Source organism: Passer domesticus, chromosome 27, assembly GCF_036417665.1.
Source record: "Passer domesticus isolate bPasDom1 chromosome 27, bPasDom1.hap1, whole genome shotgun sequence".
NCBI classification, from domain to species: Eukaryota; Metazoa; Chordata; class Aves; order Passeriformes; family Passeridae; genus Passer; species Passer domesticus.
This window is the reverse complement of record NC_087500.1, coordinates 2,034,754-2,046,586: the sequence shown is the minus strand read 5'-3', so window position 1 is coordinate 2,046,586 and position 11,833 is coordinate 2,034,754. Positions and strand designations below refer to the sequence as shown.

Here is an 11,833-nt window from a genome sequence, read left to right as displayed (position 1 = left end):
ACAGGGTAAGGAAGGGGGTGAAGAATTCAGCCCTTACACTGAAAGCAATAGTGTGTATTTATTGTACATTTAAAGCCCCTCTACTACAAGGAGAACACACAGGTGGTGTGAAGGTGCTGCCCTCCCTTGTGCCAGCTGCAGGGAGATCTCAGATGGACATCTTGGAACAGAGGTTGGAGTGGCTCAGGTGTCACACCCAGCAGCCCAGCCTGGTTTTCCAGCCTTCCCCAGGGGTGGGATACTTTCCATGAATAATGGAAATGAATAATTTCCATGGATACCCCCACCCCACACACACAGACACACATGAGACCTCCTCAGCCCTGCAGAGCCCACACAGCTCCAGAATGGGCTGGACCAGGGTCCTCTCACTAACTTCTACCCAGGCTGGGCTAAATTCAATCCATCCACACTCAGGCACACTCTGAGCACCCCTCTGGCAGCAGCAGCAGCCCAGGAGCAGCTCTGCCCCTCACACACACCAGCAGCAGACACAGATGGCACCCAGGTCATCACAAGGAGTTGTGCTTTTTATTGAATCCATTGAATGTGCAATTAAACCAGATATTTATTCATCAATATAGGTTTCTGGACACAGACACAATAAGGTTTTACATCATTTACTCTGAAATATAAGTTACTGTGTGCTGCTGTCACTCAGACTGGCAGAGAGAAGGGAGGAACAAATAAATTCACAAGATCCTACACAAAATGAGAGGGAACCACCACTGGGACTCACAACAGCATCACAACACAACAGCACTGCCAGAGGAGCAGAGTGGAGTGCCTGGAACACTCCGACTGCTGTGAGCACACTGAGGACAACAGGACCTCCACCTGGGCCTGAAGGACGTGGGGCACCCTCCTTCCCTGGGAACACCCCTCTGCATGCCACTGCTAGCCCTTACAGTGGGTCTGCTCGAGTTTAGGAAGCTACACTGACTAACATCTGCTAAATGGCTTTGATTTCATGCCCCACCACACTGAGGTATGTTCCAGGAACCTTCTGGAAGGAGTGGAGCCCAGGGGAGCAGCCTCAGCATCTCCCTGAGGCCTCAGGAGACGGGAAGGAGCGAGGAGCAAGGTTTGATACATTCCTTTATTTCAGTGCAAAAACATGGCAACACACATCTCGTGCACCTGCAGAGCTTGGCTTCCTCTCTGTCTCTAAGGAGGAATTTCAACCTTTGGTAACATGGCAGGAAAAAGGGATAAAATGAGGCTGGAGGATACCAAAGCTGCCAACTACAGGAGCTCAGGAAGAGCTGGAGGCTGGAACCAGCACTGCTAAAACTGTTGTTGGATTAACAGCAAGGTTTGATGCCTTAAATACTGGATTTGGAAATTTCCTCTACTCTGATCAACCCTGCCCTGCCCTCTTCCAGTCCCCAGTGCCACCAGCAGTGTCCCATCAGGCCCCAAAATACCTGGATATAAATAAAGTGGCTGCAGCCTCCAGCACTCCTGGAGCTGGACTCCTCTGGGCTCTGTCTGTGGGGCTGGGGGGCACCACAAAAAGCTTCACCTGACCAGGGTCAGACAGAGCAGTGCTTCAGCATCCCCCCACCACACTGGCAGGATTATTGGAAGCCAGGATCTCTTTCCTACTGCAGGAATGCTGGACACAAGTGAGGGTCAGCCCCAAACCTCACAGGACACTGCCCCTGCTCACCCCAAAACACACAGAGACAGAAGCACGGTGGTCCAGGAGACACTTCCACATGACATCAGAATATGAAAGACAAAGAATAAAGGTACTGTATTGCACTACACATGCAGGTTCCACATGGGGCTCTGGGGATCAGGGGAGCATTTCACTTTGTCCAGTGTGTTGAGCACAGAAGAGTAAAGATCCCAGTGTTTGTTCTCCAGGTTGGTCACTTTTCCAGCTGTTGATCTTGCACTTGGTCCACCTTCAGTCTAGGGTAGGGACTCTTGCAAAAGAAGCCAAATCCATCAGGAAAGCATCATGCACATGTATAAAGCATCAAGCACACACTGGAACCCACTCACATGTAGCCAGGATAGATAGTGGTGTGAGTTTCCCCAGCACAGGTACTGCCCTACATGTATTAGAAAGTCATTCTCTAGGAGATGCCACTGTCCCACTGGGCTCAACTACTCCCTGTGGCACCTATGGGGAAAGAGTAGGACATCCTTCTCTCAGACAGCAGACACAAGAAACCAAAAATTCCAGATTTTAGATAAACAGCTGGATTTTAACTCAAGCAGAATCTCTTTTGATTTACTTTAGTTAAAGAAAGGTAAATTTTGGCCCACACTTTAAAAGTCAAGGGCAAATTCAGAAAAGCAGAGAATTCAGGCATGCAGGTTCCCAAACCTTCAGGACCTCCCCCCTCCCAAATTGCTCTAAGAACTGATCAGATACAGCTCTGACAATACAGAGGGGCCAACAAGGAGAGCAGATCCAGCCCACTGGCTCCCCTCAGAGCAGCTCATTTCTGAGCAGAAAAGAGAATTTAAGCACTGCTTTAAAATAAAGTACTTACGTTCCTTCTTCTCTCAGGAGAGCCAAGAACTTCTTCACCCGATACTCAGGATCCATCTAAACACCAAAGCCAAGAGATCCCCATTAGTGCCAGAAAACCCTCCAAGCAGCCAAAAAAGAAAGCACAGAATCATGGAATGTTCTGAGTTGGACAGGACCCACAAGGATCATGGAGTCCAACCGCTGGCCCTGCCCTGACACCCACAACAATCCCACCCTGGGCATCTCTGAGAGCTCCTGGAGCTCTGGCAGCCTCCAGACCATTCCCTGGGGAGCATGGGCAGTGCCAGCACCCTCTGGAGGAAGAATCTTTCCCTGAGATCCAGCCTGACCCTCCCTGGCACAGCTTCAGCCATGGCCTGGGTCCTGTCACTGGTCACAGAGAGCAGAACTGGGGCCACAAAGGCTGCTGGAGCTGTGTTTGCTTGGCCTGAGCAGGGACCAGCCTGGCTGGGCAGGAGCTCCGGCGCTGCCAGGGCAGGCTCAGCCCTGCACCCTGAGAAAAGGTGAGTGGCACAAGCTGTGAGTGCTCACAGGGCAGGAGGTGGGAGCACACACAGGCTCCTCACACCCACACCCTGCTGCCAGTTCCAGCCAGGCCCACTCCAAGGCTGCCTCCATGCACCCCTTCCCAGGACTGGGGCAGCAAATCACACAGGAGGAGAGGGACTGAGGAAGTTCTGAGGGCTCCTTTCCCCCCAGAGGTGCAGCACAAACCTGAGCCAGCACAGGGCTCCAGAAGGGGCAGCACCAGTGAGTGCTGTGCATCCATAAACCAGGAACAGCCCCCAGGAGCAGCCCTGCCTCCCCCAGGACAGGGACAACAGGGATGGGGGTTCCCATCCCCCAAATAAAGCAGGCAATATTCTGTGGTGATCTTTCAAAGTTCCCATGAAAGTTAAGATGCATTAAAGACAAGCAGCTTAGATTAAGTTTTATTTATGCTGATTAAGCTTTATTTATGCTAAACAGAAGTTACCAAATCAGGAAAGCCTGGAGGTGCCAGAAGGGGCTTTTGGGAACACTGCCTGACTCATCCGGGCTCAGGAGGAGACCTTGGCTTTGGGAGTGCTGCCAACAAGGCCCAAGAGCAACAGGCAGGGAGAGGAAGAAGGAACCCTTGGAGAGAGCAGCCAGCAGAGCCAGGGCAGGCTGAAGCCAGTGTGGGACCCAGGAGCACTGGAGCTGGCCCTGTCCTGCAGCCAAGGCCACTGCCAACACTTGTGGATTCACGTGGCAAACCCTGAGTGTATCCAGGGATCAAAGGCACAGAATCATTCCAATGTACACAAATGACCAAAGGATGTGACACAAAACACAAGCAGCTGGACAATGAAGAAAGAAAAGAACAGCAATAACAGAGTCTGGGGGAATGAGGCTGCCAGAAATTGTGGGGTTGCACAGCTCATAAACAAGGTTAGAATTCACCCAGGGCACCAGAGCAGTTCAGGTATCCCAAGAAAGGATTTGATATTGGGGGTCTGGTTCACTGGGACTTTAGTCTGAAACACACTGGAAGTTATTTGACCACCTCAGGGATCTCTGCAGAGAGCTGAGGGTGGGGTCACTGCTTTAACAAAACAAAACCCACCACTAGATTCAGAGGAAGACACAATGTGCACATTTTTTACAAATAATTCAGTCACCTGGCATCTAATCAGCTGAGCTCTGAGAAATTTCATCCATCACTTGGAATTCTTAAGTGATTCCAGACTGAAATCTCCTGAAAAGCTGTGGTACAGCTCAGTGAAAACAAGCTGCAGTCCTGGATTTCTTACCTAGCTCAATTGTGCTTTCCTGTAAGGGCTGGCAGATCCCAGCTCTCTGTGGGCTCCAGTGCTCAGATCCCAGCTCTGCTCCCTGAGAGCCTGCACTGCTCTCCTGTATTTATAGCAGTTCAGCAGATGGAGTCATGGAAACACCTCAGACCTTTTGGAACAGAGCTGGTTCATATTTAGCTGCCATATGCTGCTACCTCTGCTGTTACACAACCACCTGAACCCAGTGGCAGAGCAGGAACCACCCTGCTGCCAACCCTCCATGGGCAGCAAAGGGACACCCTCAGTGGCTCTAGGGACAGTGGCAGCACTTCGTGCTTGATGTTCAGTGTGTGGGAAAGGGCACAGTCCCAGCTCTGCCTGTCCCCTCCCAGCCTGCCTGGTCCTGCACTCACCTACACAACAATGGTCTGCTGAAAAAAATTAACACCCGAGAGCAGCTTGCCTGCACAGCCTCAGCAGAGTGAGGACTCTGTGTCAAGTGTCACTGGTCACAGGATCATGGAACACCCTCAGTGGGAAGGGACCCACAGGAACCATCCAGAACACCTGGACCTGTCCAGACACCCCAAAATCCCACCCTGGGCATCCCTGGCAGTGCTGCCAAACCCTCCTGGAGCTCTGGCAGCCTCAGGGGTGGGACCATTCCCTGGGGAGCCTGGGCAGTGCCCAGCACCTCTGGGGAAGAACCTTTCCCTGATATCCAACCTAATCCTCCCCACACCCAGCCCCAGCCATTCCCTGGCTCCTGTCCCTGTCCCACAGCAGAGATCAGGGCTGCCCCTCAGGAGGAGCTGCAGCCCCACTGAGCTCTGCCCTCAGCCCCCTCTGCTCCAGCTGAACAAGTGACCTCAGCTGCTCCTCCTGTGGCTTCACCTCCACACCCATCCCCATCCTCAGCTCCCTCCTGTGGACACTCTCTAATTCCTTTCTATCCCTATGACACTGTGGTGCCCAGAACTGCCCCCCCAGGAACAGGCACAGGGGCCAGGCTGGGGACAGGGCTGGGTCACCACTGCCACCTCAGAACTTGGTTTACAGAACATTCAGCTTTGGAAACAACCAGCACTTCAGGAGAAAGCAGCACAAGAGCATGTCCTGTGTCAGAAGAAGGGAGCCATTGTCAGGGCTCAGGGAGCACAGCAGAGCCCTGCAGCCCCTGAAGGCCAGCACCCCTTAAATACATTTAATACATGTGAGCAATGACTTACTGACTTGCCTCTAGGTATGGAATTAAAAGCCAAGGAAGAAGAGGAAAAAGTAATCTAGATAAATGACTTTATTCCCTGAGGTGACATGCAGTCAGAGCACATCCTCAGTGCTGAGCAAGTTTTAACAGAATTGTGAGGAGTGAACAGAGGGGTACACGACTTGTCTGCTCTGAACTACAAGTCTCTTCACTTCTGCCCTGCCTCTGCGAGGAAGATCTGAGAACAGCTCACTCAGCTGCACTAAATCCATTTGATGGGAGCAGAGGGGGGGCTGGGGGAGCACTGGGATGTCAGGGGAGGATTAGGGCTGCACCCTCAGCCCGTGTCAGCATGAGCAGGAGCTTGCTGGCTGGCTCCAGGCATGGGTGCTGCTGCGGGGGAGGGCTCAGAGCTGCATAGTTCTACCCTCTGCAATTATTTTCTTTAAAGTGCTGAAAGTGGTAAATAAAGAGAAGAGCAGCTGAAGAGCCTGACAGATTTATCTTCTTCAGGGAAAGAGCACATACACCTGCACAGGCACCTTCTTCTTTAAAAAAAGCCAAAAACCTGAGGTGATTGCTATCTGCAATCTTAACATGCTGGGTGGAGAAAAGAAATTCCAATCCAACCCCTCCCATAGCCAGATGCTCTGAAGTGCAGCTCTGAACAGCCCATGGGCACAAGGGGGATTTAAAGATCTCTGTGGACCAAAATGTGGTGATTTCTTTGTTCTGAACATTTCCCCTCACTGCAACTCTTTTCCCAATTGAACCAATGCAAAGGCTCCCTCCCACACCAGGGCTCTGCAGAGAAGGGAACCTCCAGGAGTGCTCTAGGACCCCAGTCCTTCCTGTGAGGAACCATTCCTACCTGTAAGGACATTTCTATCAGCATCAGCAGCTTCTTGATCCCGATCCACACCGGCTTCCCTTTGACGTTCTGAGCAATCGTGCTGCGCTCCTTGTCTTTGAAGTTACCCAGGAGCTGGGGGGAAAAGCATTTTAAAAAATCAACAACAGGACACTGAGAGTAGGAATAATGGTACCTACCTTGGGAGAAAGGGAATGGGAAGCTAGAAGCATTTACTAGCTGAGGGAAAAGTTGTTGCAATGTATCTTAGACAAGGCAAAACACAAAAAAAATTCTTTAATTCCCTGATGGTTTGTTCCATAATACCCCTTATCCAACAGTTAGTGCTGTGCTTTTATGCTGCACTCCAGGTCTTCTCCAGATCAGGGTCTACAAGGAAACAATGGGTCAAGCCACAGGGAGTTTCCACAGCTGCTGCAGAAGTGTCTGTGTCTCTCAGGCCTCGGTGACACCACCCTGGGACAAGTTTGCCAATGGCACCAAAGATTTGGCTATTCAGTTTATTTTAACAGCCTTCAGTACTCACTACAACTCCCACTAGGGCACAGAATAAGGGGACACTGAAGGCAGGAATTTATAAAGAACTTTTAATTCCTCAGCACCAAACACCTTCAGCTGATGCTGTTCCAATTCACCAGAGCACCCTCTGGGCACATTCAGTTTAAGTGTCCCAATTATACTCATTACCCACTTCCCTGCCCTTGGAATGCTTCAATCCAGACCACAAACCTCTCCCCAGACCTACTGTTCTCTAATTTTGCCTTAATTTAATTCATGAAAAAGCAAATTGAAAAGCCTCAGAACTGCTCTGTTATGACATGATGACAAGCGGGGTGGTGTTACCAGACACAGCTACTGCAAAATCCCTCACGTTTGGAGTCTTTTGTCATCTTTGAACTTCTGCTCACCTCTAAAGCCTCCATGAGCTGCTCCCCTGTGGCAATGTTGGGCACGTGGATGGTGGTGCTGAAGGCATTCAGCATCTCCATCTCCTGCAGGACGTCCTTGCGGCTCGTGGTGCCGATGATCAGGAGCTTGCGGCCCTGTCCAGGCAAGGGAGCCACAGTCAGGAAAGGAAAACCTGGAGAGAACCAGCCTGGGAAAGGTTCAGCTAACTACAAATGATAAATGGCCATTTAAAAACCCACTTCAAATAAAATTAATGGGATTAAATCTGTCAGTAATTGAAGTCGCCAACAGCAGCCACAGGAGACCAGGATCAGCTCTCGGAGCAATGCCACCAACAGGGTCCAAGAATTATGGTGCACAAAGCCCCACCACACTCACAGCTCCTTCTGAACCCTGCATTATAAATAACTGGATCCTCATTAAATTTAAAAGCCTGAGCAAACTCCCACTCCCAAAGCTGAATTACAAATGACTTCTCGGGGGAACAGCCTGTCTTTAGGACTCTGTGGGTACAGTGAATTCCCTGCTCCTGCACAGGCAGTTCCCGTGGATTTCCAGCTCAGGCTTTTGAGCAGAGGCTGCTGTGAGTCCCTGAGTTCCCTCTGCAGCTGTACAGGACAGTCCCACTCCAGCAGGCTCCAATTCCCAATGCAGAATGCACAGAGTCAGCCCAGGCAATAACAGGGTTTATGAATAATAGAGCAAGTTGTGGAAAACATCAGCTGCAAATGCAAATCCACTGCTGTTTGTTCACCTTGCAGAGCCCTTTCCACTGCTATTGGAATTTCCCTGAGCAGGGTTTGGACACTGATCAATAGTGGCTGACAGCAGGAGCTGCTGGGATTGACAGGCAGGATCATCAGTCCCTTTTCTGTCCCAGCACACAGGGAGCCCATGGGCTGGAGGGGCCTGGCTGGCCAAGGACCCCCCTCTTTTGCTGTCCAAGAAGTTTGGCTGAGGCTCCAGGAGTGAAGGGAATGTCCAGTGCCCACCTAGAGGGTGCTTGGCACTGCCCAGGCTCCCCAAACAGCTTCAGTGCTGCACAGCTGAGGCACCAGGGCACAGAGGAAGCCAAGGACAGACTCCTGACCAGGACTGAGGCCTCCAAAACACAGAACAACCCTCCTGCAAGTGCTGAACACCCAGACCCATCTGCTTCACAAGTGGTTCTCCTAAAAACTTGTTCGTTACTGCATGGAACTCTCAAAATCCTGAACAGCTTGGGCAAGGAGCTGTGCTAATAACAGTTTCCCATGAACTATGAGCATTTAAGAGGGGAAAAAACTGCTCAGCTGCACCCAGGCAGTGTCTGTTCCCCAAATATAGCTCCCAGCATGTGCACAGTGCCTGGCACACTGATCAGGCATCAATCAGGGGATAACTACCTCAGAGAGGCTGCCTGAGGGATGCTGCTCTCATACATTAATGAAGTCTGTGCTGATTACAATAAAAATGGAATTTAGCTTGGAGTTTCACCAGGAAAGGACACAGGCAGCACAGGAATGCCACAGTGAGGGGAGTTGTACCTGCTGGCACTTCAGGTGTCCATGACTGATGTCAGCCTTTCCTGGCCAGCTGCTGGAGCCCAGATGACACATTCCCCTTCCCAGGAATGCTGCCCACCCTCTGGACTCATCCAGCAAACATTCCCTGGCCCAGCTGGCCAGTGCCACCCTGAGTCAGCTGGACCCAAAGGCAGCAGGGCAGTGGGAGGGGGCTGCACACACAGAAAGGGCTCTAAAGCCCTGGGGCACTGAGGGAACCACTGGCATTGCTCCCTGTGGGAATTCTGTGGGAACACCAGCTCAGTCTCACTGTGTGTGACCACTGGGACAGATTTACAACAGGAAAAGAGCAAAGCAGGATCATCATTCTGCCATGTGAACCCAGGAGTTCCTTTCTGTTCCAAATACAACTTCAAATCCATCACTTCCCTGCTGGGGGTGTTCACCTGGAGAAGGGAAGGGCCTGGGGACACCTTAGAGCACCTTCAGTGCCTAAAGGGGCTCCAGGAGAGCTGGGGAGGGACTGGGGACAAGGGGGAATGGCTTCCCACTGCCAGAGGGCAGGGATGGATGGGATATTTAGAAGGAATTGTTCCCTGGCAGGGTGGGCAGGCCCTGGCACAGGGTGCCCAGAGCAGCTGGGGCTGCCCCTGGATCCCTGGCAGTGCCCATGGCCAGGCTGGACAGGGCTTGGTGCCACCTGGGACAGTGGAAGGTGTCCCTGCCATGGCAGAGGTGGCACTGGAGTGGCTTTAAGGTCCCCTCCAACCCAAACCAGTCCATGTTTCTGTGATTCTGTTTAGTTGGAGTAGAGAAAGCACTGGGATGATATAGGGAATAACTTCCCTAAATAGATCCTTGGTAAAAACAGAGAGGTTTATAAAATCATAGCTGGTGTAGAGGGGATGAGGGAGAGACTGCTGCTCATCATCACAGAAACCAGGGAGCACAAGGAGGAATTCTCAAACATCAGATAAACTGAACTAAAGGGTGGCTGCTCTCACCAACAGCTCAGCTGGACTCAGGCACGCACAGTGCTAAGAATGGAAAGGCTTAACAAGGTTGAAAAGCACCAGGATGAGTTTCCAGAGGGCAGATCCATCAGCAATTTTTAGATATCTCTGTTAAAATCTATTCCCAGGTCCCTGAACCACTGACGTGGTTGGGAGCTCCTCAGAACAGATGGCTACTCTGTAAAAGTGCTTCAAATTTTTAACAGCTCCACCCAAAAGATCCTGATTTTTCCCTGCTTTCCTCAGAAGAAGCCATGCCTTCAACTCCCTGCTTTAAACCTGACCCCTGGAAAGCAGCCACAGTGACCTGACAGGGCAGGAGTCCCTCGAGCTCCTCCAACTTTGAGGCAACCCAACAAACAAGTCAGAACCCCCAGGGCAGCACTGCCTGCCCCAGGAATCATGGAGGCAGCAGAAAAAGCCATCAGACTGAAAAAGCTGCCCTCACCCAGCTCCTCTGCACTGATTTCCTGGGATTTGTTCTTGTTCCAGGACCCCAGAACTGCTCTGGCTCATGGTGCCACTCCCTGCTCCTGCAGGGTCATCCCAGAGCACACAGCACAGGGTTCATGTACTGATGATGCTGTCCCACTTTCAGAAAAATTCACTTTTTTCATCCTTAAGTTCTACAGCAGCCATGGTGAAGGCAATGTGCCACGTGTCCAGCCCACAGAAAATCAGGATTCAATCTAAACTTCCAAAAATCAGGCATAACATGTGAGTAAATTACCAAGGAAGGAGGAACAGCTTTGGGTGATTTGGTGTCAGCTTCACAACCAGGGCAGCTCCAGCCCAGTTCTTCCATCACCAGAGATCACAAACAAACACAGCCTTAGACCTGCATTCATCCTGTCCATTTTTAGGCAAAGTGCCCCAATTTGGAGCTCAAGGTCCCTCTGTGCTGACAGGGGCACAGAACAGAGGTGTGTGTCCTGCCCTGCTGCCTTCCAGAAGAGGACGAGCCCAGAGCTGACCCCTCTGCTGCAGGGGTTTCACCTGACTGAAGGATGCTCTCATGCACACAACTGTGGGACTTGAAGAAGCCTCTTGAACCAACTAAATATTCCAGGATGGATTTCTCTACCACAGCAGCAACTTCCCAGCAGGCACATCCCTGCCCAGGGGGAACCAGAACATGACACAGTCACAGACCCTGCTGTGAGCAGCTGCAGCCTCAACACCTCAGTGGAGTCCCCACTTACAGAATTTCAGCAAATCCAGCCAGCCCCAGGCCAGGGGAGCCTGAGCTCTGCTGGAAGCAGGCCCTGGTGACACTGAGGTGCCTCTGTCACCCACCAGCTGCTCAGGACCCTTGTACACCTTTATCCTTGTGTTTGGGAATTCCTCACATACAAAGGGAGAAAGACAATTCCCCAGGTTTGTGCACATAAAAGTAACATCACTGGTGACTGGAATTGCTTCCAATTCACACCAAGTTATGTGGAATCAGGAATGCACCTGGGATTACATCAAACAAGGAGATTATTTCCCTGTAACTTTCAAAGCCTCCAGTGTCCCAGTGAGAAAAGGGGCTGGGGAGCAGTGGAAGGGCAGCTCCAGAAGAGGGTGTTCCTTCAAGAAGAAGGGTTGGGAGCTCTGGGAGCAATGGAAGGACATCCCCAGGCATGAATCTGACCTTGAAATTGGGGCTGGGGGCTCTGGGAGCAGTGGAAGGGCAGATCCAGGAGTGGGTGCACCTTAGAGGGAATGGGCTGGGGGCTCAGGGTGTGATGGAAGGGCAGCCTCAGGAACAGATATCCCCTGGAGGGAAGGGGCTGGGGGCTCAGGGGCAGTGGAAGGGCAGCCCCAGGAGTGGGTGTCCCCTGGAGGGAAGGGGCTGGGGGCTCAGGGAGTGAGCTCCAAGGGCAGCCCCAGGAGTGGGTGTCCCCTGGAGGGAAGGGGCTGGGGGCTCAGGGGGCAGTGGAAGGGCAGCCCCAGGGGCAGCCCCAGCAGTGGGTGTCCCCTGGAGGGAAGGGGCTGGGGGCTCAGGGGGCAGTGGAAGGGCAGCCCCAGGGGCAGCCCCAGCAGTGGGTGTCCCCTGGAGGGCACCCTGCCCAGG

The 11,833-nt window shown here is 52.0% G+C and overlaps 1 protein-coding gene across 2 annotated transcripts in view; it reads right to left on the bottom strand.

The window, feature by feature from the left end:
• Nucleotides 1–509: 509 nt before the first annotated feature.
• Nucleotides 510–11,833, bottom strand: part of NSF (N-ethylmaleimide sensitive factor, vesicle fusing ATPase) — a 75,507-nt gene continuing 64,183 nt past the window's right edge. The window contains exons 18-21 of one of the 2 annotated variants that reach the window (XM_064400159.1): nucleotides 7,256–7,390; nucleotides 6,348–6,461; nucleotides 2,511–2,566; nucleotides 510–2,134 (exon numbers count right to left, since the gene is read on the bottom strand). In XM_064400159.1, the coding sequence (XP_064256229.1) occupies nucleotides 2,119–2,134; nucleotides 2,511–2,566; nucleotides 6,348–6,461; nucleotides 7,256–7,390 (321 nt within the window). In that variant the 3' untranslated portion in view covers nucleotides 510–2,118. The remainder of the gene's footprint in view (nucleotides 2,135–2,510; nucleotides 2,567–6,347; nucleotides 6,462–7,255; nucleotides 7,391–11,833) is intronic. The other variant, XM_064400158.1, reaches the window with a different exon arrangement.